The 27,695-nt window shown below is 40.2% G+C and overlaps 1 protein-coding gene across 2 annotated transcripts in view; it reads left to right on the top strand.

The window, feature by feature from the left end:
* Window positions 1–17,629: 17,629 nt before the first annotated feature.
* ARHGAP20 (Rho GTPase activating protein 20) overlaps window positions 17,630–27,695 on the top strand; it is a 79,966-nt gene continuing 69,900 nt past the window's right edge. For both annotated transcript variants that reach the window (XM_015888543.3, XM_025168333.2), the window contains exon 1: window positions 17,630–18,037. In XM_015888543.3, the coding sequence (XP_015744029.1) occupies window positions 17,939–18,037 (99 nt within the window). In that variant the 5' untranslated portion in view covers window positions 17,630–17,938. The remainder of the gene's footprint in view (window positions 18,038–27,695) is intronic.

The raw sequence follows: 27,695 nt of genomic DNA, 5'->3' as shown, positions 1-27,695 counted from the left end.
GTTGTCCTACATTCAATTGCTGTGTTAGGACAAGTAATTTACATTCACCCAATATCTCAGCTGGAACTAGTTTTACCTAGAGCTGCCACATGCGGCTAAATGATTTATTCTTTAGCTCCTTCTTTCTATGTTTAAAGACTATACAGCACCGATGCATAACATGAATGATGCATTGCTTTCCATATGGCCCTTTGTCACATCTTAATGCTCTGGTGAGATCATCAGAAGCCATGAATGCTAAGGCTCTGCAGGAAAATCAACCGGGAGATGTGCAGCTAAAGATAGTGTCCAGATTTGCCAAGACCCTACTATCAGTTTGTTTCTGAATGAAACATTCAAAATGAGATGAATGGCTGATGAGAAGAAAGATCAGAGATTGAAATCAGAAAGAAGTCTTCCAAAATGCAGACATATCACCTTAGTACAGGTTGCTCCACCAGACACACAGCAGATGTGTTAGACTGCTGTTTCTCAACCTTAGCAACTTTAAGATGTGTGGACTTCAACTCCCAGAATTCTATGTTGGCTGGGGAATTCTGGGAGTTGAAGTCCACACATCTTAAAGTTGCCAAGGTAGAGAAACATTGTTAGACTACACATCTCAGAATCTTCAAGTAATACCCATGTGGGTATTCTTAACACCTAGTTAGCAGCCATTTCCCCCTTCTTGGAAGCCCAGCAGGTGGGAGCACCTGGGTTTGAATGATTGGCTATTTAGAATCTACACACATTCACCTGTTTTGCCAACTTGAAATTGTTACAACAATTGATAAGTGGTTATTTGGCAGTATGAATGAATCTGTAAAATTCCTGGCCTGCAAGCAATGATAAATAAATAAATACACAGACAAAATGTGAAACAGAACTATCAGGTAAATTTGTATTGTATTAAATTTGATTTTAACTGATTCTGTAGCTAGGCTTTTGGGAGTTAATTTCTAACTTGGCTGACACAATGAATACTGCATTCGTTTCTTGTTTTGCACCTCCATTCCTTGCCTACTACAGGCTCTGAGAGGATAAACAGCCCTGTTTAAAAGAAGGGCTGGGTGAGCAGGTGGTGGTTGGAACAGCAACATTAGCTCTCCAATAGTAGAGAATATCTGTAGCTCAGGGTTGAACTGTGGAGTCCTTGGTGCTCTCTGTGCTTGGTTGTTTGCTTGCAGATGTTTCATTACCCAACTAGACAACATCATGATGTTACGTCTGCAATCTAACAACCAAGCTCAGAGAGCACCAAGAATTCCACAACATTAGCTCTCCTGATGCCAACTAACGCCCACTGGAAAAGGGTGCTTCTTCCATCTCCTCCCAGATGTATAGCAACAATTTTTCCCTTGTGTGTCTCATATCTTCCATTTCTGAGTGTATGATTGATTTGACCAGGGAAGAATTAAAGCAGAACCCTGTTTCACTATACTTATCTTAGAAAGGAGACAGTAAAGGAGTTAAAATATTTTTTGTTTAGATTTCAGCTTAAAAGAGACCAGTCAATCTGCATATAAGAGGAAGTCTAAATCAGGAGCCCCAAAGGATGGAATGAATGGTAAATTCTCAGAGCTTAGATTTGAGCTCCTAGGTTTCTGTTCTACTACCTACTCATGATTTATACTAAAGCTTTATACTAAAGATCACATCTGCCCATCCTATCAGATCCAGGAGAAAAGGCATGCTATGAGCTACGTCTGGCAGGTCCCAGGAGGCGGGCCTTCTCTTGGCACCCTCCTTATGGTACATCCTCCCCCCACCCCCAAGTGAGGCTGGCTGCATCCCTGTTGATTTTCCAGAAGTCCCTCAAAAACCTAGTTATGCCATCAGGCCTGGGGGCCTCAGGGGACCAGTGAGTTATTGAAGTGGCTCCATTGTTATTAATATCTGCTGTTCTCAGCCTTTGTGATTTTTAATTTTTTTAATAGTATTTTTTTATATATTTTAAATGTTTTATAGTCTTGTTGTATGCTGCCCAGAGTCACTTTTTCATGACATGGGCGGCCATGTAAACTTGATGAATAAGTAAATAAAGCATTACAAAGTCATGATTTACATCGTCAGTGTTTGCATGAAAATTTTACAGTATCTAGCTAACTTTAGCAGGGCCAGAACTGGCTACTACTTATGTGGAAACCCACCAGGAAACTCCAGGACTGTGGGTTAGTCTGGAAAGTCAAAAGAAGGCAAAGATAAACCACTTCCGTGTTATCCAGGAATTTACTTTTGCACCAAGAGGATCAATGCACTAAAGTGGTTAGAGTGCTGCACTAAGAACTGGGGATCAGCAGGATTCAGCCCTCCTTCAGCTGTGAAGTCATTAGATAATTTTAGGCCAATCATTCTCACTGAACCTAGCCTACTTTACAAGATCCTTCTGACAAGTGAAATGGGAAAGGGTAGCCTCATCAAGTACCTCAGAGGAAGGCTGATATACGTATGTCATAAATCATTCAAATAAATATGCATGCACATGTTACTAAAACAAGGTAAAAAACATTTCCCCCCCTCTGCACACTCCACAATTGGCTTTTATGCATGTATAGCTACTTTGGATTTTCTATCCTAGCTCCAGCCTCAGCTCTTCCTTTTCCTAGACTATGGTGACTCAGTGGTTTGTAGATCTCACACACAGGCAGTGTACTGCATTTGAGTTATTATGGGCAGCTGGTCCATAGGCAGCTGGTCGTCCATTCCCTGTATAGATTGCATAGGTAGCAGTCACAGAAAATCCAAATGAAAGCTAAGGCATTTTCTTAAACTAAATCAAAATGCAGAGATAGTGAGTTATGATAGCCAACAGGCGCAACTGTTGGCAAAGAAAAAATAAATAAATAAAACAATTGGGCTTGGATCTGAGGCAGTTATAGCTTTCCAGACAAAATCTCAAGACTTAATGACTTTGGGCTATATTCAGGATCGTTCAAGACACAGAAAACTATAGGTGTGTCCCAATTAGTGAACAAAAACCTGGATGAGTTATTTGATTGCATACAAGAACTAGAGTCTAGAAATAAAAGAGTGTTGTCAGAAAATTACTGTCGCTGTCAAATTGCCATGAACTTTGGTGACCTGGACAGATGTGCTAATGCTTCACAATTGGGTTATTTTTCCAAAGACGGCTCTAAATTGGCCAATGCAAAGGATTGCTTTTGTGGGTTTATTGGCAGGGTGGTGGCTCTTAATTTGATAGGCAATGCACGATTTCACTTCCTGAAATTTAATCAGGCACCTCTTCTTAATCCAATTATTCATGCAAGCAAACAAAGCAATCAAGACTCTCTTGTTCCTGATTGTCTCTCCAACTTCTGCTGTGCCACATTCCTCCAAAGCAAAATGGAGCCTAAACTGAAGTCTTAAGCCCAAGTCTCTTGGTAATGTGATACGAAGCATAAGGCACCAAAGTATACATGTTCACAAACCCAACACACTTGAAGTCTTCTGTAACAACTCTTCACCGAGGCATTATAACAGCTGGGCAGTAACTATGTTCTAATGTTCAAACTGAACAAGGAGTTTGGTTAAGCAGCAATGAAGGCCAAGTGCAAAGAAAGGGGCATAACCTCAAAGTTGATCTCTTGAGGAGTTTGGCTACTGTCATCTATTTAAAACTGCTTTTTAGTCTGACAATATACAGTACAATTTTCTTTTTCCTATCACATGGAAGAGACCACCCAAAGAATGGCAATGGCCTCTGTTTCCCAGGCCCACTAAAGACAGCCATATTTCAATATATCCCTTCCAAATGTTTCTCTGATACATTCTTAGGAACATAGAAAATGATTTGGGATTGAATTTCATTATTGACCCATCTAGCTCAGAGGTGACCAATCTGTGGCCCCAGGGGCTGCATGCAGGCTCCTATCCTATTTTGAGGCCCTGAAACCTCTTTCAACAGATTGTAGAATTTTGGCAAAGAGATTAGCAAAACCTGGTGCGTTTCTTGCCTTTTTGAGGCAGGAAATCTATGTCAAATGCAGGGTAAGCTGTTCGATAGACTTAACATTGTTTTAAAGAAAAATCCAAATATCCTTCCCTCCCCTCACAATAGGAAGACCAAACTCTTTAATGTTAACCGTGGTTTCCCAGAACTATAAGACTGCCCATCCCTGATCTGGCTCTTCAGCAACCTAGTGCCCTCCAGAGGCTACAACTTCTAACACCCCAATGGCCATGCTGACTGAGAATGATAAGAACTGAAAGTCCAAGAGATCTGAAAAATGCTAATCTGCACTGATAGATATTGGCTTTCTGAGCATTTGAGACAAAATCTAATCCCTTATTTATTTGCTAGATTTATATCTTGCTTTTTTCCCATTAGGCAAGGGCAGCATACATAGCACTCTTCCCTCCAATGTTTCTCTATGACAACAACTCTGTGACAATGAATGGCTGGCTCAAAATCACCCAGTTAGCTTCCGTGGTTGATGGTGGACTTTGATCTCCCTAGTCCAGCCCCTTACTGTTATACCATACACAGATATCAAGCAAGATGTACCAGCATAGCCCAGAAACTTTGTTTAGTTCTTTTGAACAAACAATACCTTTCCACAAATGATGTCAGCACATAAAAAGGCCTTCTAGTGAATCAGGCCCTTGGTTCATCTCTAGTATTCTGACTCAAGTTAGCTCTCTTACTGTGTTTAGCAGCTTTGTGTTGGATTTAATCTCTTTATGGAGCTAAGGGAGGAATATAGAAGATCTAAAGACTCTTTGGGGGCTTCCAGATGGAGTTCTCCTAACACCACCATCCAAAATGCATGTGCGTGAACACAGACACAAATACATGATTAGAAGCAGTAAGAAAATGCAGGGAAGTTGGAAGCAGAATCTGTCACTCCTAGACTCCCCACCTGTGTAATAATCAGTAAAAGAGGCAGGGCAATTGCACTCTTCACCTGGAAGAACCTCTTGACTGAGAAAAGACAGTGTTCTTCTTGACATTACTATTTAAATAATGTCTTTAAAAAATGATTTTTTTCTATTGAATTAGGGATGAAAATTAGTTCCAGAAAGCAATGGTGTAACTAAGTGGATCTGAACTTAATGGGTTTATCAGGAATTGGTGATTAGGTGATGTTTAATGGCTGCTGGTTATATAGCTAAGATTGCAATATCCATATGTAAGAGGTAGGATTCAGGAATGTAAAGGCTCATTACATATATAACAATTTGTTAGCAACCTCCAAGGGAACAAGACAAAATGAGGACTGACCGTTTTCAGTGAGCATAGAATAAGCCACGCTTTTAAAACTACAGTTTCTTAAATGTGCCATAACTGGCTGAGTTCACATATTGTGCTAAGTCACCTTGATTTATTTATTTATTAAATTTATATGGCTGCCCATCTCACCCTTGTGACTCTGAGTGGCACACACAAATAAAAACACAAATCCAAACAATTAATGTAATTAAAACAAAACCATTAAAATATAGTTAAGAGAGTTAAAAATTATAACAACAAAAAGACAGGGGAGAGAGCATTCTAAACTTACACATAATACAGCCATTTAACGGGTTCCACATTTCCACGGCAGCCCCAGGCCGATGGCAGAACCAAGTTTTAAGGGTCTTCTGGAAGGCCAATAGGCTTGGGGCCAATCTCACCTCAGGGAGGAATGATGTTCCAGAGCAGTGTTTCTCACCCTTAGCAACTTTAAGATGTGGGGACTTTAACTCCCAGAATTCCCCAGCCAGCATGCTGGCTGGGAAATTCTGGAAGTTGAAGTCCACACACCTTAAAGTTGCTAAGCTTGAGAAACACTGTTCCAGAGGGCAGGAGCCACAGCAGAAAAGGCTCTTCTCCTGGGTCCCACCAAACAAAGCTCCTCGGCCGACAGGACCCACAGCATGTTCCTCCTGCCAGACCTCATGGGACAGGTAGATGAATGAATAACCATAATGCCTGGGTTCTCAAACATGATAACCCAATAATATCCCAGCAGACAGTTAATTCCTTTGCAAAATGTGCTAAGATACAGCTATCAGACCTGGGCTCCAAAAATGCAGAAAGCTCCAAATTTTTGCTGCTGTCTAGTGACTATCTGAAGTTTTGCAGCCCTGTCTTAGCACACTGTGTTAACCAATTCCTTCCCTGATTGTTGGGGAAGGGCAGGATAAGGGGAAGGCATTGAAACTAGAGGGGAAGGAGAATAGGACAAGACAGCCAGACTCTGAAATGTGGTGTTTCACTCTGCAACATAAATGTAAGAGAAGGGGAAAATGATTAAATGCACAGGGAATACTCACATTAACTACATTTAATTAATTTTAATAAAACATAAATATATCTTAAATAAAAAATTAGTTTTTGTTCTTATCCTGCCCACTTCTCTGTTCTATCCCTACCCCCATCCATTAAGTTTGTGTAGGGTGAACTGTATTTCCTTTACTTACTTTTGATCAGCGTTGCTGAACAATTTCAGATTCTAATTGTGAGAAGGGTAACAACATCACTGCTCTTTTACCAGTGATAGTTGGTAAACCTATCTCTTCTAATTGAGGAATATGATGGCTTTAACTTTCCTTAGAAAATATTTCAGATATTGCTTTTACCCCTAACGAACCCTACTGAAGAAGCTGCAGCTACATGGCTAGTCCTTTCTAATGTGGGAAGATAAAATAGCAAAAACGTGACCATACAAACAGACTTTTATAAAGCAACAAGATGTATGGTTTGCTAGAAGCCAGTTTCCACTGTCTTCTACAATGCACATATCTAAGGGGAAGTTAACTGGCTTGGCAATAGTATTTGTAAAAAGGATCTTGGCATTTTAACTGATCACAAACTGAATATGTCAACAAATGCAATTTTAGGCTACATCGCTAGAAATATAATTTTCAGATCAAGGGGAGCTATATTGGGCATACATCACCTGCGGTATCTAATCCAGTTCTGGACACTACAGAGGATTAAGATAAAGACAGGCAAAAGATTATCAGTGGAATGGAAATTAAGTCCTGTAAGGAGAGATTGAAAGAACTGTATATGTTTAACCTTGAGCAAAGATGACTCAGGAGGTACATAGTAGCATCTGAAGAGTTCATACAAATGAAACCTATGACTTGTTCATTATTGTTGTAGAGTGCAGGACACAGAATAATGATCTTCAATAATAAAAATGCAGATTCTAGTTGGATATTAGGAATAATGTCCTAAAATAAGAGCAGAGCAACAGTGAAACCAATGACCTCAAGATATTGTTTGGATGTATTCTGCTTGGGAAACCAGAATTGAATTTATGCACTAAAATGAAGGTTGGACTTGATGCAACCTTCTAATTATCTGATGGCACATTGGATAGAAGGTAAGTCCCAGTGGATTCAGTGCAATCTTTTGCTGAATTAATATGCTTAGGACCACCCTGCCAGGCTGCAATCCTAAATTATTTACTCAGAAGTAAATTCCAAAGTGTTCATGAGGACTGACTCTTTAGCTAATGTGCTTGTGTTTGCAACTTCAGTCAGTTCTGCCTTTAGCGACTCTGCAGCGGGTGCCAGCATTTGTTATTTTCCCATCCTCATGCACTGAGTGAGAAGAGAAAACTCAGGAAAAACACTCCCTCCTCCTCATACATAAACAGGAATATCAATCTGCTAGTTTGGAATCAGTGTTCTAACATTTCCTTATCAGACTGTGATCAGGCACCTGTCATATAAATGCTTGAAAAACTCTGATTCAGCCACAAAAAAACCCAACATTATTTAAATCCTTAATCCTCTACTGCGACACTCAGTTTTGCTACTGTGCTCCATACTGTGCAATTCTTGGTGGCTTCAGTTGGCTTGTTTATATCCCAGAAGACTCACAGAGGCAAGATGTGACGTTTTTTAATAGGATCTGTCTTTACGTACTTGCAAGATTGCCTTTGTGTTCATAATATGTGCACACAGTGCCTATTCTCTCAGCTGACTTGTAAGCACTATATGTTCCGAAACTTCTAGGAAGCATCGTTCATCTAGTCCTGTTTCCTCTGAGTCATGTCTAGTAGTTGCAAAGCTACTGCACACAGCATTCTGCTGGCTTTCGTGACTAAAGAGGGAAAGTAATTGATCAGTAAAGGCCAATAAAGATGTACAGAAGTGACAACTATTTGATTCCAGTCAGTGGGTAGCATTTCACGGTATATTAAACTTATTTGCATCCTGGGTTCGTAAGCCTGGCTGGATTCACATATCACATTATTTTAAATAATGGCTGGGTTCACATAATATTCTAATCCCAAACCAAACATGTAGTATGTATACCCAGCGCTATGATTTATAAACTCTAGGCTATGATTTAGTGTGATTTTAACTCAGGTTATCCTGTATGAAATTTAACCTAGTTTATTCTGGTTTGTGGCTAAACCAACTATGGCTCACTACAATGAGTAATTCAAATCTATATTTTCTAGTCTTCTTCCACATAATTGGCAAGGTCTGCATGAAGAGGAATGCCCTTTGAAATGCCACAAAGGATTAATAAGTGGGTTGTCTTAGATGAGTGTTCCCAACTTGATGTTCTCTGGATGTGTAGGAACTACAACTCCCAGAATTCTCCATCAGGTCTGAAGGGCACCCATAGGGAAAGGCTGTCCTTCTCGTAATAGTGACCTACAACGTGCAAGATCTGCATGGCATTGTTAGGTAGGAGTGCTGGGAGTTATAGTTATATAATTTATATATATAAATATATATATATATATATATAGAGAGAGAGAGAGAGAGAGAGAGAGAGAGTTATAGTTATAGTTCAGTGCTGTATGAAGAGACACAACTTTTAGCCCTGTTCTAGACAATATAGAGAGTAAGAGGGGAAACTCTGCAATTGTCAGGCCTAGCCCAAGGAACTCCTGGAGACTGTGCAGGTTCAATCAGCAAGGTTTATTAGCTAGTGCTTGTTTACAGAATCTTCTCAGACTGCCGGTTAGTTCCCAGGAACAGGAATTCACTATCTCCTGGAATGTTAGGGGTGTGTCAGCTTTCGCCTCTTATCTCCAGTGCGTTGCTCTGGAGACGAGATCATGTTCTTTACCCCCCTTCCAGTCCCATGCCATTCCATCACAGCAATTCTGTCTTTAGCCTGCAGTACCTAACCAAGTGTGGCTGGTCAAACTGGTTAATACTTGGATGAGAAATCACCAGGCATTTCCAGGGCTGTAGACCAGACTGGGAAGTTGGGGAAAAAAATCCATTTATGTACTATTGTCAATGTATTTACCAGACGTTCCTTATTCCATTATAATAGTACATCATAACCTGGATCCCTTCTCTAGCATTAGCCAGAATAAAATCTTAAAAGACTTTGTATTAACAGTACAGAACACAAAGTAATAATAGAATGCTTCACCATCTTTTCAAGATGCACGGATGCATTTTCCCTGAGCATCCCGTGTAACAGCCGCTGATATTATCATCCTCTAATCCAGTGTTGTCCAAACCTGGCCTCTTTAAGATGAGTGGACTTCAACTCCCAGAATTCCCCAGCCAGCCATGGGGAATTCTAACATTATTTTCTCTCATCCACCTATCACAAATAGTCTAGGGGAATGCTGGCTGGGGAATTCTGGGAGTTGAAGTCCACTCATCTTAAAGTGGCCAAGTTTGGACAACACTGCTCTAATCCCTCATCTAGTCCCTTATATAGAGAAGTGTGCTGTGCTATGTGTGAATAAATTATTACCATAATGAAATAAAGTAAAAATGGAGCTGGACATTTCCAGGAGAAGGAAACATAGTGTGAAGAACATTGATTGTGGGCCAACACAAAAAGCAAAAAAAAAAAAAAAGTGACAAAATATATTGCTGTGTGCACACCTTCAGAGTTGAGACCAATCTGAGCAATCTCACAGGGTGTGAGTATGTGGCACCTGGCGCTTGTCCTTCACTTACCTTGTGTGAATTTCTTAAGCATAATGAAATTTCAGAAGAACATCAAAAGGAGTATTTAGTTACCTCTGTTGTCATGGTGTATGACTCTCAGTTCCTCTGGTGTTAATTCCAGTGGAGCTTGGAGAAAAGTCAAATATGTGAACTTGGTTTTAACTCGTAGCATCTCTATAATTATGTCATGTTTGTTTCACCCTCAAAGGAGCTCCAGCTGTTGAGACTTCCAAGACTTTTCTAGAACACAAAAAGCTAGAAAAACCTCAAGTTGTCCAAAAACTCAAACTAATTTGGTTTAAAAAATTGAGGGTGTGTGTGAATTAAAAAAAAGCAACAAAAGAATAGAGCAAACTTGACTGAGGACCATTATTAAGCTTCATAATGTCTGGTTCTATTTCTGATAAGTCTCTGTCTGCTAATGCAAATCAAACACAATCCTCCAGAGGTCAGTAGCTTGCAGGAATAAGCGGATCACACATCATGCTAAGCCATGTTTCTTTGACCATGATTTGAGTACATCACAATGGCTGGATTCACACATGCTAAGTCAAAATGTGGTTTGCTTTTGTATATTCTGTGAATCCAGGTAGTATGGTTTACAAATCATGAATTATGATTTGTGTTATACAAACCCAGCCAACTATGGCTTAATAGAATCAGAGATAAAACTGGCCACTTCAGCCAAAATGTCAACCCCACTGTACAGTGCAGAAATCAAAATGTCCTAGTATGATGACTGTCTAGCCTCTGCTTCAACAAATCCAGTAAAAGGGAGCTCACCACCTCTACGTGTTATTGCTCCACTGTTAAACTAATCTTATTGCTAACAAGCTTTTATAATCTTGAAAGTGAACCCACCTTTCTGTATCTTAAATTCTTTATTCCATGTTTACACTCTGAAAGTCTGTGACATCCTTTCAAATATCATATCCACCCTCCAGAGGTGTCTATAAGGATGGGAGATTCCATATGATCAAGAGGGTGGCCACTGCAGCATGCCTGAAGCTCCACTCTTTTTTCATGAGCACTGCGTGTACAACCAGTCTGTAACGGCACAATTGCCGCTACTATCTTGATTTTTTGGCCAATCTCCGTGGAAGATGCTTCTGCCCTCCTGAGTCAATTTTTCAAAGGCTAAACAGGCCCAACTCCTTCACATTTATCTTCACGGGACTTAATTTCTATCCCTTTGATCATTCATGACGTATTCTGTGAATTTGTTAATTAATCTGTTCCAGTTTCTCTGAACCTTTCTTAAAGTATCAAGCCCAGAACTGGACACAGTATTTAAATTAAATTCTGATCAAATGAAATGAAACAATTACATGATTTGGAAATAAACTTCTGTTAATGCATTTTTGGCCACATTTTTTGCAGGCTCACATTCCATTTGCAATATTGTGAGCTGTTTTTTTTCCCAAGCCAGGTATTCCCCATCTTATACTGGTCATTACATTTTTATTTTTTAAGTGAAGAAGTGAAGGCTTAGCCTACAAACAAACCTTGAGTTAGCGTGGATTTGCACGACACCCTAAGCTAATATGCAATTGGCTAGTTTGTCTCAGTCTGTTGTATGGACCCAGCCAGCGTGGTTAATTTATGAATCAGTATGTATGTGAATCTGACCAAGTAGCTTCATTCATTAAGGTAAATTATGAGCTAATAATATACTGTATAAACCCTGTGGATGAATTAGCATAGTGAACAATGTACAGTTTATGGAAAGTGGAAGATAATGGATTTCACTACTCCTCCACTGATATTCTGCACCTGCCTCTAATTAGTGGCTCAAGCAAATGATAAATTAGGACCCACAAGCTTGATATCTGCCTATTTGTGGTGAAAACAAAGCACAGGTTTCTTTTTACTTAGCTGTGTTAAATTAACCTTATTTTCTGCATTTGCAGCAAATCATGAACCATGCTGGCTGGTTTTGCATAACACCAGAAGTTAAACTATGGTTAGCAGGCTTGTGCTTGTCACATGAACATAGTCACAACATCCCAGTTAAATCTCATTTAAAATTTGGAACATTGTCATAATTTCACTGAATGATAATGATTTAAAACTATTTTTTTCCTCAGGGAATTGTACCTAGTTTTGGGATTGTTTTTAGTAGTGAAAATGTAGGATTAAAAACTTCATAAATTTTAAATGGGTGTTAAGTGACATACTTAATTCCTGATTTAAATATAAATTGATAGATAATTCAGTGCACCCAGCATGGTGTTCTTTCTATTACTGCTGATACCCAAAAAGCAGTATTTCCATTTAAAAAAAAATTACAAAGCAAATATCTTCATTCTTGACATGTTAGCGTTCATGTGACTAAGTGAACATTTGGATGTTTGTCTGTAAAGTCCCACTGAAAATCAGAAAAAGATTCTTAGCCCAAAGCAAGCTTTCAGGTCAAATACATACCATGTTTTGAGCAATAGTACCCTAAATCCAGCTTCCATTCACCCTGGGGTTAATATGCAGTCCGGTGTCCATTTTCCATCATCAAAGAGAAGAAAGGAGTTTCTAAACTCTAGACAGCCGAAGACAAGGTTATTCAGCAATTTCTGGTATTTGTAGTTAAGGCACAAAGAGCAAGATATATAATAGGAGCAAAGTTTCCAGTGTTTCTCAAACTTGGCAACTTTAAGACGTGTGTTTATGAAGATTCTCAGTCATCCAGGTAGGATTGTCCGGAGGTTGAGTCATAGCAACTGGACTTCTTTTCTTTTTGGTTAGAGATGTTTCGCTACTTGTCCAAGCACCTTCTTCAGTCTAAAAAAGTTGGTTAGGGGGACTCCATAAAAGTCTTCCAGGGTGGCTGTGTTTCTTACTAGCATAATAGGCTCGTTGAAGGGACAATAGGAGATGTGATTAGTAGAGTCTTTGAGATGTAGATGTCTTACTCCTAATTCCTCACTCATCCTCAGGGGGATGTTAGTCCACATGTCTTAAAGGTGCCAAGTTTGAGAAACACTGGAACTAAAAATCTCCTTTAAGAATCTAAATGGGTACAATTTCTCTAATTGTTACAATGTTCTAATACAGCTTTACCCAATCTGGCCATTTAATACTTGCAGAGGGATTCTGCATCTAGGGATTCAGTTCTTTCCCTCAATTTAGGTGGTATTACATAACTTGCCTTTAATATAATTTTACCCAGTTCATCGCTCAGAGTTAATATAATGTCTTTCAGGTGCCATTGTTTCATGCAGGAAAACACTCCCTTAATTTTTGGATCTTACAAATATACAAAGTTTTTTAATACTTTCTATGCTGTTTTACATCTCACTTTTCACTGACCACTGTAAAGTTTTGTGTAAGACACACTTAGTAGTTTAATAATTTAGCATTTTATTCACAGAGTAGTTTTATAATTTAGTCAATTTGTATTCTACCACTTATAATGTAATGGTTTGTCCTTTGAACCATGTTATTCATTTCTATTAATCATTCAAAAATGTCTATGTATTTGAGTCTTGTAACCTTTTTCCCCAGAATTGTATAACATACTGGTCAGTGGCTATATGTAATAAAGATATTATTCCTATTATTCAACTTTAAATATGAAGACCATCAATGGCTGTGTTTGTATGACGCTTTAAACCACAGTAACAAGTCATCCAAATGTTAGCTTAATATGTTGTTTGAATCCCTCCCATGTGGTTCATTTTCTGACTCAATTGCTATGAAAACCCAAATAGTTGGGGTTAACTGATTAAACCATAGTTAAAATGGAAAACATTCATGTTTGTTTTGTTTTAATTCTTCTCTGCAAGGCCAAGAACTTCTGAATTCTGCCCCAAAAAGGAGACAAATGTATTAATTATTTTTTCTGGAGTGGAAGTCAATCATAGTTTCCTTGTCTCAATATCTTCAGGGTAACCTGAACCTGCAGAACGTAGGGTCATTAGTTCACTCAATTCTTTTGGATTCAGCACCGGTTTTACTGTAGCTCTCTATAGCTAATTAACAGGAGGGGTACTAGAAGTGATTTTTTTTTATGCAGAAGTCCAAGCCACATAGATGTGTTCACCTTGTGTTGGAGAAGAAGCCTTATTTCTCTTTATACTGGCAAGATGTGTCAGCTACTTTTGTCCTAAGTCCCTCCTTTACAGTGGCCCAGCAAAATAAGCCTCAGTCTATTCATTGATCTCTGGCCAGTCGTTTTGATGCATTGGTAAGGATATTTTGACTCCACTGTTTTACAATAATAACAACAAAATGGCTCATGAAAGTCCCTCGTCATCATTATCATCATGGCAGCAGCTTGGGTTAAACAGATAATTTTTATGCTCATGTACTGGAGGGATTCTGAGACCCATTTTATATTGATACTCAAAACCTGAACCTCAGAATTCTGTAGTTCTACAGAACTATTGGTGGATCATGGGGTTCTGAGAACCCTCAAATGTTAAATAGTTCCCTCAAACCTAAGATCTATTTTTAGTGGTTCTACAAAACTGTTAAAGATTTTAGAAGTATTGTCTTTTATTTGACTGTTGCTTTACACCTCTATTTCCTTTTATCCCAGAGTGCTCTCTACAAGGTCTTCTTCAAGTCCATTGAAACAATTGACACAGGAAAAATAATTAAGTGTCTGCCAGTCAGGACTGGAAACATATCAGCAAAAATCTAGGAAAGGAATTGCAATTCCAAATACAGCTACCAGAGAATGATTTCATTAAAACTTATTTTTAAGTAAGCACGCATAGAATTATGCAGAAAATGTGTAAGATAAACAGATGCTGGAGATTATTTTTTTCTAGGGTACAAGTTTTCCAATACTTTTAATTCTGTAGAAGGGATGTTGTCAGGTACAGACTATAACACAGGAGTTAAAAAAAGTAACTTTATCAACATTTTAAAGACATACACCTATTAGGGTAGAAAAAAACATACATTCCTATAGTAGTATTGAGTATGCACTTATTTCTAAAATCGGTACAAGACCTATTTTTCCCCACAACAGCAACAAACCAGTGAGATAAGTTGGGCTGATAGAAAGTCACTGCCCCAAAGTCACTCAGTGAATTTCCAGGGCTGAAGGTAGACTAGAACTTGGGGTCCTGTTCCTGTCCAACATCTTAACAGCTATGCCACATTGGCTCTCATGTGCCTTCTTGAACATCTGGTCATTTTAATGTGCTTGCATTTTAAAGCGATGTAATCCCTATTTGAGAAACCATCTGGTGGGTACAAAACACTGTTGATAAGCGGGATACATTCAGTTATCACAGTAGAAAACACTATGTATGTACAAAAACACTATACAGAGGGTGTTAGATGGGTGTCACTTGGCTATACCATTGTCTTTTTTCAGAATTATGAGTTCTGCATGATATACAGGAGTGCGCTGTTTGATTTCAGAAAAGTTATGTGAAAAAAACCTGAGTTTCTTCCAAGTAGAAAGATAGGATGAAATGTACATGAGTAATAGCAAGGAGTACAAAAGTATGCAGTGCTGCTTGCTCTCATAGTATGAGAACGTTTAACTTGAAAACTCAGCTAAAAATTGCTTTAAAATGAGATCTAATATTCCCTTAAATCAGCAACGAGTATGAATATGAGAAAGATAAGGCAAACAAGAATATAAACTTAAGATTTCTGGCTCTACTCCTCTTCCTAATCTCCCACACAGCTTTACAGATGTTTCTTATTTTAAAAAAGCATTTTCTTCCTCCTTACATCACAAGTCTTGAGGAACTTAACAGATGCCCCTTATTTCTGTAATTCCATAGAATACTGTATCATGCTGCAATGCTAACAATCTTCATACAGCATCAGTATGAGCCTCTTTATTTGTTCAAATAGTGTTAATGTGGATTTTTTAAAAAGATGATGGAAATTTTAAACTGAAAGTATATTCTAATCAATGAGCTTAACATGGTTCAGTTAAAAATATCAGGAATGCAAGACTAGGTTTATTTTACATACTAACATATACATTCTGATTTGTCATTGGTGAAAGAAACCTTAATGACTTTATTTATTTATTTAAATTTGTAACAGCCACCCAAGTTTGACGGACTCATAGTTACAATTTGTTTACCCATGGTTGATTGAATAAACCACAATTGGATGAGTTTACTTGACTCACAAGAAACCATGGTTTGCAAGCCACGATGGCTAGATTCATACAACAAACTTTGTCAGAACAAAATAAATTGCATTATAATATGTGAATCAGGTCAATATATTTTTCCATTTCTTTCTCACTTTGCTTTCATGACAACTTCTTTATTTCACTTTAAACACTGAGTCACTGCATTTTTTGAGACACATGATTTCAGGCTATATATTTTGAGAAATCTCAGAGCTGTAGGCTAGACAGGAAACACGCACACACACATACACAGAGGTATCTCCTAGAAGAATCACAAACTTGCTAACCACATTTTTGCCTAGCATGTTGTGCAAATTCATCTAGTTCATGGTTCCGTGTGTTGCAAGAAACAAACAATTTCATGTCAGTTAAATTCAGGTGATTCCAGCAGGGTATGGTCAAAACAGTCAAGATGGTGGCTGCAATGGTGTGACCAAATCTCCACCTGCTTTTTTGTGTGCATTGCAAAATGGGCAGAGGTTCAGTTGCATGTTGTGGACACCATGTTGACTGTTTTGACCATACCCTGAGGACACCCCTGGATTCCAGCCAAATGCTTCCTCCACCATCAAACTAATGGCTGTGGCTGGTTCCCCACATTATACTAAACCATACCATAATGTGGCTGTGTTTTAGCCTGTAGACAGGGATCTAACCTTGCGCTTCATAGCTTTAACTCAAAATTAAAAATAGCTGTCCTGTTCCTTGTCCTTCCTTTTTAAAGAAAATGGCAGAAGGAGTGGTAAGAAAGTACGGGTTACCAAGATACTTGTTCTTTGCATCTCTCATAAAATGCCAAGTGCAGGAAGAGTAAAATGTATAAAAGCTCTGCCTGGAAATACAACTCCAGACCTATTCTGTATTACAGGTAGTCCCCGTTTAAGAATGAGCTCCATTCATACACGGTTCTATGAACGTGGCAATGTATCCAGGGAATGCTTTGGCTGGAAGCATCTTTTCTCTCTCCTGTCTTGGACTGGAGCTGGATCTCACTTAGGCTGTGTTCAAAGCATACTGCACTTATTTGGGAGCAAGACCCCATGACCTCAGTAAAACTGCCTTCTCAGGAAACTGACACAAGATCTGGCTTGTTCCTGGTTGACTTCTCCAATTCAGTTTCACAATCAGAGTTGCCAACGTTTCACCCAACTCTTCCCCTTGTGCCCTTAGCAATTTCATGGAGTCTGACTAAATATTTTTACAGTTTTGATGGATTCCAGATGAAACACGACTGAGGTTCCTTCTTAATCAACTCGATCTACGGTACAAGTATATATTAATTTAAAAAACGTGACGGGTTAGGGAGTGGAGGATTATGGGAAAGCGGTTGTTTTAGTAACATTGAGATCAAATGATAGGAAAAAACCGTTTTTAATTTGTTTTAATTTGCAAAGGGTTTCTGTCTCAGTCCTGCGAGTCCAAAGACTCGATAATCAGGGATAAAAATATAATAATATGAACACTAAAATAACATCCCCTTCCTTTCCTCTGAAAAACAAAACTCAAGCCGACGGCCGCGCCCACCCCCCACCTCGGAATTCTGCAGTCTCGTTTGTGGGCGGGGCTAGCGGTGTGGATTAAAATGAGAGGCGGGGCTACAAAGCACGCTGGCCGGGCTAGATTCCCCTCCGCAGGGGAAGGGGCGGGGCTTGTGCCTCGGCTTCCATTTCTGGGTGGAGCCTCGCCGCAAAACTTGAGTAGTCTTGGCCTCGGGGTGGGCGGGGCCAGCCGTGCCGCTGTCTGCCGCACTCGCGCTGGCTCTGGCTGCGCTCGACCCGCTGCTGGCGCTGGCCGTTTCCGCGGCGGCGGCGCTGCTTTTTGCGCGCTCCTCGTTGCGCCGTTGCCTCAGTTCTCCATGAGAGCCGCGCGGAGGGGTTCCGGGGAGGGCGGCCGCCTTTCGCCCTGGGTCGAGTACGCGCCTGGGATGACCTCAGGCTTGCTTTGGGCTGTCTGAGCAGCGCAGAGGTCAAGGGGAATCTGATGGAAGCGATGTCCCCGCAACAGGACCACATTGGCCAGGGGCGCTCTTCCTCCCTGACCGGCGGGACTCGGCGCTCCGCCGCTGCGGAGGGCAAGAAGGTGAGAGCTCCGGCGCCGCTCTCCCCCGCGCAAGATCGCCGACCGGGGGCACGGAGAGTCGGCTCCTTCCTTAGGCAGACGGGGCGGGGAGGAAGGCTCGCGGAGTCTCCCTCCTTGCCTCCCCGCTCGCTGCCCGACGCTTGCAGGTGGATGGTCCTCCGTGCGCACGTTTCCTCGGAAGTCAGTCTGGGTGACTGCACCCTTCTCCCGCTCCTAGGCTGGCGTCGTGCAGCCACAGCCTGAAAGCACGGGCGGGCTTACTCGGGAGCAAGCCCCGCCGAGGCCGGCGGGACTCCCTCCAAGATCAGGGATGGCGCTGCAGTCCGTGGAGGAAAGAGCTGGTTTCTTTGGGGCTCCCCGGGCGCTGGTCCGGCTCTTCCTTCCCTTTGGCTTTCCCTCCCCGCCGCTCAACCCCAGGCGGTTTACCCCTGTTTTGATTAACGCTCCGCATCTCGCCGGGGAAGTGAAACGTGCGAACGCGACCCTAGGAAGGTCGCCGTCCCGGGTCTGCCCAGAGCCTCTCCCGTAGCCTGCCCTCGGCGTCGCCTCCCGCCACTCGCCGAGGCTCCCCGGGGGACGCGCGCAGGGGCCGCGGCGGAGCCCTTTCTCCTCCGGGGACTGTCGGCCGTCGGTCGATGCGGGTCGTGACTCGGAAGAGCCGCTCGCTCGCCCGCCCGCCCACGGCCGAGCCCAGCTCTCCAGCGCGCGTGTGCTCGCAACGCGTCGCGGCCTTTCAAAGCACCAGGGAACCCTCCGCGTGGCTGGAAGGGGAGGTGCGTTATTCCCCCCCCTTGCCGCCCCCTGCCCGGGTTTGCTGGCTCGTGGGGTGCTCGCGCTTGACGGAGGAAGGATGGTGGCGGGGCGGCGGGGCGCTCTTGCAGCCGCGCAGAGAGCGCGCCCGCGGCTGCCAAAGACCCCCTTTCTGACTGGGGCGTGGGTGTGGAGGGAGTCCGCGGTTCGCTAACTTGAAGATGGCTTCATCGCCAGGAGCGGCTGCTCTGCCGACATCGCCTTTGGAATAACAGCGACCGTATCCCTCTGCGCTTTTTCGGTAGAAGAGGAGTAAGTCCGGGAAAGGCTGGCACCCCATTTGGGTTTGGGTGGTTTTCTCCCCGGAAAGTGCTCCCGGGTATCTAATTCTGAGTTTTTCCTCCTAGGCTGCAGTCCTGGGTAGGACCTTGAATGGTGAGGCTTAGCTGCTAATACACAGGGGTGATGTGGGGGGGGGGGACTCCCATTGCTTCGCATACATTCCCTCCTACCTTTAAAACATACATTTCCTCCTACCTTTAAAACAACCTTACATAAGGGAGGTTAGTGTTGGTATTCCCAAATTAGATTGCAGGGGGGAAGAAAGAGACTGGGGTGAATGCTCTGAGCTCAAGCTGGCCAATAAGTGTATCACTGGTGAGTTATTTGGACTTCGTCTGTGTTTGTGCTTGTGTGGTGGGTGTCTCTCAACCAAATTCCAATAGCCAAGGAATTCTAGAGACCCACAGACAGGATGCTAGGATGATATCTGCTCCTTCTGTATTTGCCTTCCCCTGACAGCAGCTGTCCTGTGAGACCTACTGAACCTGGAGCTGCTTTTCAATATTAGTTTATTTAGGAATATAGCATGTTGCATTTCAAAACAGTTTCTCTGGAGTGGCATCTAGAGAACTATAACAAAACGTTGTAGTGTTGAACAATCAGGTTCAGGGTTGGCTGGCCAGCCATGCCTTGCTCCAGGTATTTCATTTCTCCTTTTTTCCAGTGGCCAGCCAGATGGGAATCTGTGGCCACTAGTAATTTTCAATCCACACTGGGCTGTTCCCACCCACTTATGCAGTTCTTTTTTCTTATCCTTGTTCTTCTATTTTTCTAAACCTTAAGGTTCTCCCAAGCCTTCCACTATCTTTCTTTTGGGTGTGGAAGATGCTTGTTTTGGCTGCTTAAGGGTGCAACTCAAAGAATGAATTTCTTCCTAGTATATAGCTTAGTTGTTGGTAGTGGCTAGTGGTTCTTACACTTGGAGCTAGTCATTCTTTTATTTTTTTCCCACATTCTTGTACATGTTCTCACCTTGGCATTCAAGACAATGACGGTGTTGTCCCTTTCAGTACCTTAGAGACCAGTTCTCTTTCTAGCAGACTTCTGTCCTCATTAGTTATTGCCAACCATTTATGAAATCTGGATGGCTTTTTCCTATAGTTATGAGTAGAAGATGGGTGAGACCATTCTTGTTATACAGTCTGCTCTGGGGGGCTCCTGTCATACTTATTGAGTACAGAAACCTTTGCAACAACTGGAATGCGGATAAATGAGTCCTTTTTAAATTATTTCTGGATCACCAGTTTTCTGACTCCCAAGCTGCTCGCTCTAGAAGAGTTCCTGAGACTAGAGATGGGGTGTACTGTGATGTATTAGACCCATCCTTGAATTACAAGTGGGATCTAGACAGGTAGATAGACCTTTGAGTGATTTACAGTAGATTGGTAAAGGTTGCAGACTATTGTATTGGTCCTACAATAGTAATCGTTAAAAAGTTCTCCTTGCCATTGATCATAAATGTGGTTGCCATAACAGAATGCCTCAGGTAGAGGTGGTGATGTTAGAGAACGAGGGATGTCTTTTTTGGGTGAAAAGACTTGCGGACTTGGTTCTGGGTCTGATCCCAAATTTTTGGGCTGAGCATGTTCTTAATTGATAATTTAAGTCTGTCACTGTGAGCCACTAGCTTGCACTTGGCTTCAGAGCATGAATGTCTCGGTGTCCTCTGAAAAAGAAAAAATGGATTTTGCAAGCTTGAAGTCTGCCTGCTTTGGTTTAGGAACTGGAGTTTCAAGCTTCAGTGTGGAGCATCAACACTTACAAAATCTGAGTTCATACATTTTCAGCAGGATTTCTAGGAAAGCAATACAGTACTGTACAAGCAGGGGTGAGTGACCACCTTTAGGCAGCAATATGAGGAAGGCTACAGTTGATATCTGAATGGAGCAGCGAGATTAAAAAAATAAAGAATTGCAGAATCTGGTGGGAGAAGAGCATTTGAGTTCCACTTCAGGCAGCGAAATATTGGGTTAAGGTGATGTAACCAATAAGGTGGTCACTGAGTTTTCAGTGGAAACCATCACTTTGGTTGTTAGGATATTCGGACTGTTAAGATGGTATTGTAGTGCTTGTATTCTGTTGTACAAAATTCCTCCCTTTCGCTCTTGTGTGTGTGGGCTTGCCACTGTGAGAGAAATCTGGAAAAAGAGAGTATGATTTATGAGTCAGAGATACATTGGGGGCCAGAACACTTCAGCATCTTCCTCCTTCTCCCCAGTTTGTTAAACTCTGTCCCTGCCAGGGACTATTCCAGAAAAAATAGAATGAAGAGTAAAGGAGGAACCAAGCTAAGAAGGAAATCTCCTATTTGCAGGGTTTGCATTAAAATGTCATTAAATCCCGGCCAGCGTGTTCTCCTTAGAGAATTAGTGCAGCAGCCTGCCAGATGCTTATTGGGGCTTTAAAGCCTGCCTGGGTTATTATAGAGCACTTCATAAATATTTCCAGTCCTGATCACGTTGGGAAGAGAAAAATGGGAACTCCATATATGTAGTTTCTCTTTTGGATGTCAGCCTTCAAGCCCAGGGTAAGACCGTTGAACTGATAAACAGCTCATTGGAGTCAAGGACGTTGAGCATCTGAAATGTTCTGCAGTTTGGCATTCAGTCGAATGTTTGATTTCCACAAATCATTTTAGTTTATCCTCACAGGAGTAACTATGTTAGTCTGTTGCACTGGGGGATAAAAACACTCAGGATGTCTGAAAAGTTTAACAAATTTGCTGTAGCAGAAGGTTTTTGAGGACTAGAATCCCCTTCAACCATTGGAGTATCTAATCTAAACAAGACCCCTTGGTATCAGAGTGTGTGAGTCCCACTAAATTAGCTTCTGCATATGCATAAGTAAGATTGCACAGTAAATATTCTGAGATGTTTGTCAACGTATATATATATTGTATACTATAGTATTTTCTGTGTAAAACTCTACTCCCTGGGGAACCCTCTAAAGTCCCTGAAAGCACTTGATTTATTGCATAAAGATGCAATATTTGTAAAATGGATAATATCTGCATAATATCTAGCAGGACCTAATAGACGACCACGCTGATTGGGATGATGGATATGAGAGCCGGTGTGGTGTTGGTTAAAGTGTTGAAGTAGGAGTAGATAGACTCAGGTTGTAGTCCATCCTCAGCCACAGAAATTTATTAAGTGACTTTAGGCCAGTCACCCTCTCTCAGTCCAATCTTTTAATATTTTAATTTTGTTTTACCAAATTTCAATCTGATTTTCATTGATAAAAACAAATCTCCAAAGAGGAATATAAGGTATATTTTGTAAAAGCTATTACAGGTACTACATAGAGTTGTTTTTCCCATCCTGATATTCTCTAGATCAGTGTTTCTCAACCATGGCAACTTAAAGCTATGTGGACTTCAACTCCCAGAATTCTGGGAGTTGAAGTCCACATAGCTTAAAGTTGCCAAGGTTGAGAAACACTGATCTAGATGTTCTATTCTCATAATCCACTGGCTAGCATGTTACCTGGGTCAGGTTGAATTGGGGGAAGAGTCATTGTTTATACCAGCCTTCTTCAACATAATGCTTTCCAGAAATACCATACTGTAACTTTTCAGAATTGTAGGAATGTTGGCTGCAAACTCCATGATTCTTGTGCAAATCCAGCCAACTGTGGAATTGTTTGAATAGGATAAGTCATAAATCATGATTTATTTGCACTGAAAATCTACGGTGGCTGGATTCACACACTAAATCAAAGCCAAAAAAACATACTATGTATGATGCAGTTGTATGACCAAGGTATGAACAGGACAAAGTCTTCGGGTAGCATCTCTGGGGTTTTTTTTGGTAGTTGCGTAGCAGGCAGAAGTTCAAAAGGTGAATAAAAGTTTAATACAACAACAGATTATTATCTTAAGAGCTGCATGAATTTCTGCTTGTCTTGTATCAGGAGTCCTGCCAGAAAAGCTACTTGTGAACATTGCTCTTGGTATGACAAGCTGTTCCTGTTCATAAATCATTTTTTTTTTTTTACATGAAACTATTGAAGCTAAGAATTCTTTGTTATAAAAATCTGTTGCTTTGGGTGTCTGGCATCAGGTGACTACGTTGAACGCCTTAAAGTTATATATCGAGCCCTTGCATATTGAATTGCTACATTAGAGAACTTCTTATTGGGCCTGGGATTCAGGCTGTGTTCATTTTTAATATAGTTTGTAAAGGAATGTTACCCCAGCTTTTAACCTAGATTATCTGAATGCTGGAAAAAGGATTGAACAGGTATGATGAGACCCTCATTTTAAAGCTGCACAGTTAAATGTAAGCTCTATTGAACTTGGAAGGTCTTACATGGCTTTATTAGGAAACAGAATGGTTCTAAGATGGGTGAAACTAGAGCTAGTATATGGAATCCCTTGAACTCGTTGATGTTCTTGATCTATTTAAATCATTTTTGTCAGTGCTTTTGTTATCCTGACATCATATGATCATATCTGTCAAAAATGATCAGGTAATTACTTGTGTGTAATTACATCTTCTGATGTATTCACTACTAACCTTCTTCTTGACTTCAGTGTGCTTGATGTTGTCAGCCTGAAGGATGCCCAGGTATTTGTAGTGATCTTCTTCATCCAGACTCTTAATGTTATTTCCATTGGGCATCTTGATTCCTTCAGTTTTCACTATTTTTCCCTTGTTGATGTCAGGGTGGCACATTTGTCCGTTGTTGTAATTATGGCCACATGTTCATACATACCCATCTTGCTATCATCTTTTGAGGAAAGTGGCAATATACAGAGTGCAGAAAGGGAGGAAAAAATAGTAAGCCAAAGGAATTAAAGCATGAATTAAGAAAAAAAAGAAAGGAAATATAGCTATATCAGCCACATTCCCAACCCACACACCTCTATTCTTACTACAAACATTCTTGATGTATTAAATAACTGAAGGGACATCGTTCCCCCTTATTTTATTCCCTGCTGTATGCCGAACCATTTGCTAAGCATTCAGTTTAGTCTTAGGTGTTAAATGGAATATTTAGCATGCTTAGATGCTAACATTTATAGCATTTGTTTCAGTTCTCCTCTTCAACATATCACTATCATTCCCATATACTTCTCTAAAATACTTCTTCCAGCTTTTTCTCCCTTCGCTTTGATCCCAAATGGTTTCATCCCTTTAATTTTTAATTCCATTCAATCTGCAGGATGCTCTTTATTTAGCCCTCTTCATCTACTGTACTTCCACAACATTTTTTTTTATTTCTAGCAAAATCACTATGCATTTTCTCTGCTTCTTTTAATCCCAACTATTTCATGCTCCCTTTGACTACGTACATTCTTTACAATTAACTTTTTTCTCTATATTCAATACACAATATCTTTACTTTTATTTTTTACAACATTGCATCCTTTTTTCATTCTTCGTTTGACATAATTTCACACTCTCTGCGCAGTAACATAATTCTTTTAACTGTTCCAGGCAGTTTCCTCAACCTCTTTCCTTACGTCCACTTTCAACTGATTGTGTTGGGAGCAGAAAATATTTTTTTCCTATAAAAGCCATTTTGAACTGAATTGAAGAATACTTGCAGTAAGATTTTATTCCTTGATGCTTAAGTGGTTGGATGATCTTTTCAACTAAATTACCTTCTCAGCTGTTTCTCTCAGTTTTATGATGTCAGTTTAATAGAGAATTGTTATGTTAAGGTGATAAAGAATGTATCAAGTGTGTTTGAAGACTTGTTTGTACTTGGAAGGCATCTCTTTTTCTTTCTTTCAGAATATATTTATGAAACGTTTCTGTCCAGAACTGTGGAAAATGAAATTAGTTGCTTTAGGTCTCTTCACAGTGTGAACTTCAAGGTCTGCTTTCTTAACAGTGGCACTCTATATGCTAAAGCGGCTTTGGTTTGTAGTGCAGACATGTTTCAATTTCCCATGATCAAAATATTCAGGATAGCAAGGGGACCTCAATGTGCAATTTACTATATTTTTCGTGACATTCTTTCTTTTAACCTCCTATCTATTTCAGCCAGGAATACCTTTCTCCATCTGGTATCCTTCATATGGATTTGACTATATGCCCAAAATTACCAGTCTGAAAAGTTCAGCCTTGAATATATATCTGGCTACAATTTAGTTGGGGTAAAACTTCATCAGAATGAAGTTTTAAATGTTTTCTGATTCATTGCTTTCCTAAAAAAGGAAAAGGCTAGAAAGCAACAAAAATGTATTTGATTTCCCGAATAAACGAACAGCAGAAAAAATATGTATAGTTGCCAGATCCTAGGTCCCCTCCATCCATATTATATGCTTTGCTATTTCTTTATAAAGCACCATATACACTGATGATATATATGAAGTGGTAATGATGAATACAACCTACCCAAGTTGCAAGGAAGAGATCATTGAAGAAAATGAGCAAGGTTTCGGCTATCAGGTGCTGCTTGTTTTAAGCTGGCAGTTGTTTTGCTATCCCCAAAATTAATTGGATAACTTCAGTTTATCTAGAATGTGAATAACCAACTAGTGACCCAAAACCATGTTTGGTCATAGAGCATTTTTTTCTTGTTCTTAGCAAACTTTCCAAATTTTAAGACATGAATTTGAGCACATACTCCTTCTTTCTTTCTTGCACACCTGCTCTGTCTAATATTTTTTTCACTCACATACTATGCCCAACAGTAGATATTAGTACATCTGTGTGTATACCTTCAGGAACATAGCATGTGTGTGAGATGCTAAAACTTTTGCCCTGTTCTCTGTTTAATGTATCTGACCAGAAATATTGGGATGAGGTTATACGATGAAGCCTTAATTTACTTGAGTATGAACTTGAATGCAGTGGACCAAATGTTTATTTACCTATTGCCCCCATCTAACAAACACAAATCTTGTACCCAAAGTAGCCTGTATAAGGCAATTAAATGTATGTGAATTTTACATGAATAATTTGCAGCAGTTTCAGTTGCATAATAATTTATTATGCAGATGACATCAGTTATGCCAGTCATGTCAAGTGACATAAATTGATGCAAAAGATGTAATTTGGTATTTAACAGTAATGAACACCTTCTTCCTCAACTGGTCCAGTCAGTTATGGTTTCGCTGCACTGCAAAACATATATTGCTAATTCTTGGGTGATATGATACCAAAGTAGATCATATATCATCTGGATGTTGTAGGTTGAATATGGTGTTCGCTGTGATGTGAATGAGTCATAGGCCTACTCTAAAGGAAGAATGTTTAGAATTTTGCATCTTTTCCATTGCTGTAATTCTCTTGTTTCCATGCTTCATAATTATATCCAATAATTAATCCAAAGTCACTCAGTTTACTTAGAATTTTATGTTAGGCAAGAAGTTTAATTCAGTTTATTATAATGTCTAAGCTCTTGAGAGTGCTTTGCTGAATAATAGTATCCAAGACAAGCTGTTCTGCATGTTAATGAGATACCTGAGTGGGGTTCCTTAAACATCAGAAATTGGCACCTTTTGTGTTGGTTCACCTGTGTAGTAGTGTCCAGTAGTGATTTGGAACAAGCGTAGAACTAAGGTATGTTAGTTTTTAATTTCCTATTGGAAAAGAGGATGGGCACACTTTAATCTGCTTGCTTTATTTGTATGCACTCATGTGAGTTCTTAGTTGAAGAATGGCTGGAATTTTTTTAAAGAATATGATTTGTGCTGAAATTCTGTAAAGTAATCTCGGCATTAAATCCTACTGGAGATGTTCTTTCCTTTTAAACATACCAAAGTGGTTTTTTAAAAAAACTGTTATTTGTTTCATACTAGTCTGATGGAATGATAAGTGATATCAAGCTGTAACATTTCTCTCATTTTATACCTTTAATTTAAATCAGGTAGTTCTTTCCCTATTTTCACTATTGATTGTCTATAGATATCATCAATTTTTACATGATGAAAATATACATGATGCTTTATAGGCCTCCATCTGTTCAAGCTTGGGACAGCTGCGGGAATGAAATCCTTATAATTCAATTTTACATGGAAAAATGAGGCTGATCATGTGTAGCAAATCCCTGGATGTAGGGTTGAACTACTTTTTATGGCCAAGATTATGCATTCTGTTTGCTTGGCCATACTGAATTTCTTAGAAGGCAGATTTACCATATATTTGGACTACTGGTTTATTTAACCCTATACTTTCTCCTTCACATGTGGGAGGTTATGCAAAGTTTTACATTGAAAAGTTGAAATCACAATAGTCCTTTCTTATACAGATTAATTTTTCTTTATTTCTTGTATTTCATCCCAATTTCAGGGCAGACTAATAGATAAACATTTTGCCTATCTTCAAGTATTCCAAGAACATGTTTCAAAAACTTTATTTTGATGGTAGTGTCTGAAAGAGAGTTGCGTTACTAAGACTATACACTCTTTGAACATGATTTGAAAGAAGGGCCTCAGTGCTCTTGCCAGTATGGCACCTGCCTGCAATTCATTAAAACAGCCTTCTGGGTGAGGCTGAAAAAAAGATGCTGCTGCTTTAAGGAGCCCATTAATGCAACTCTTGCATGGCAGAGAGTTGCAGTGCTCTCATATTGTCAGGACATTGTTGCAGTTCTTTGAAGGCTTACAATC

The sequence above is a fragment of the Python bivittatus genome, unplaced genomic scaffold (genome assembly GCF_059951505.1).
Source record: "Python bivittatus isolate LINGU-HERP-01145 unplaced genomic scaffold, Pbiv_v1 ctg000340_np1212, whole genome shotgun sequence".
In the NCBI taxonomy this organism is placed as follows: Eukaryota; Metazoa; Chordata; class Lepidosauria; order Squamata; family Pythonidae; genus Python; species Python bivittatus.
The sequence above is the reverse complement of the archived record's forward strand: the minus strand, read 5'-3'. Positions and strand labels throughout refer to the sequence as shown.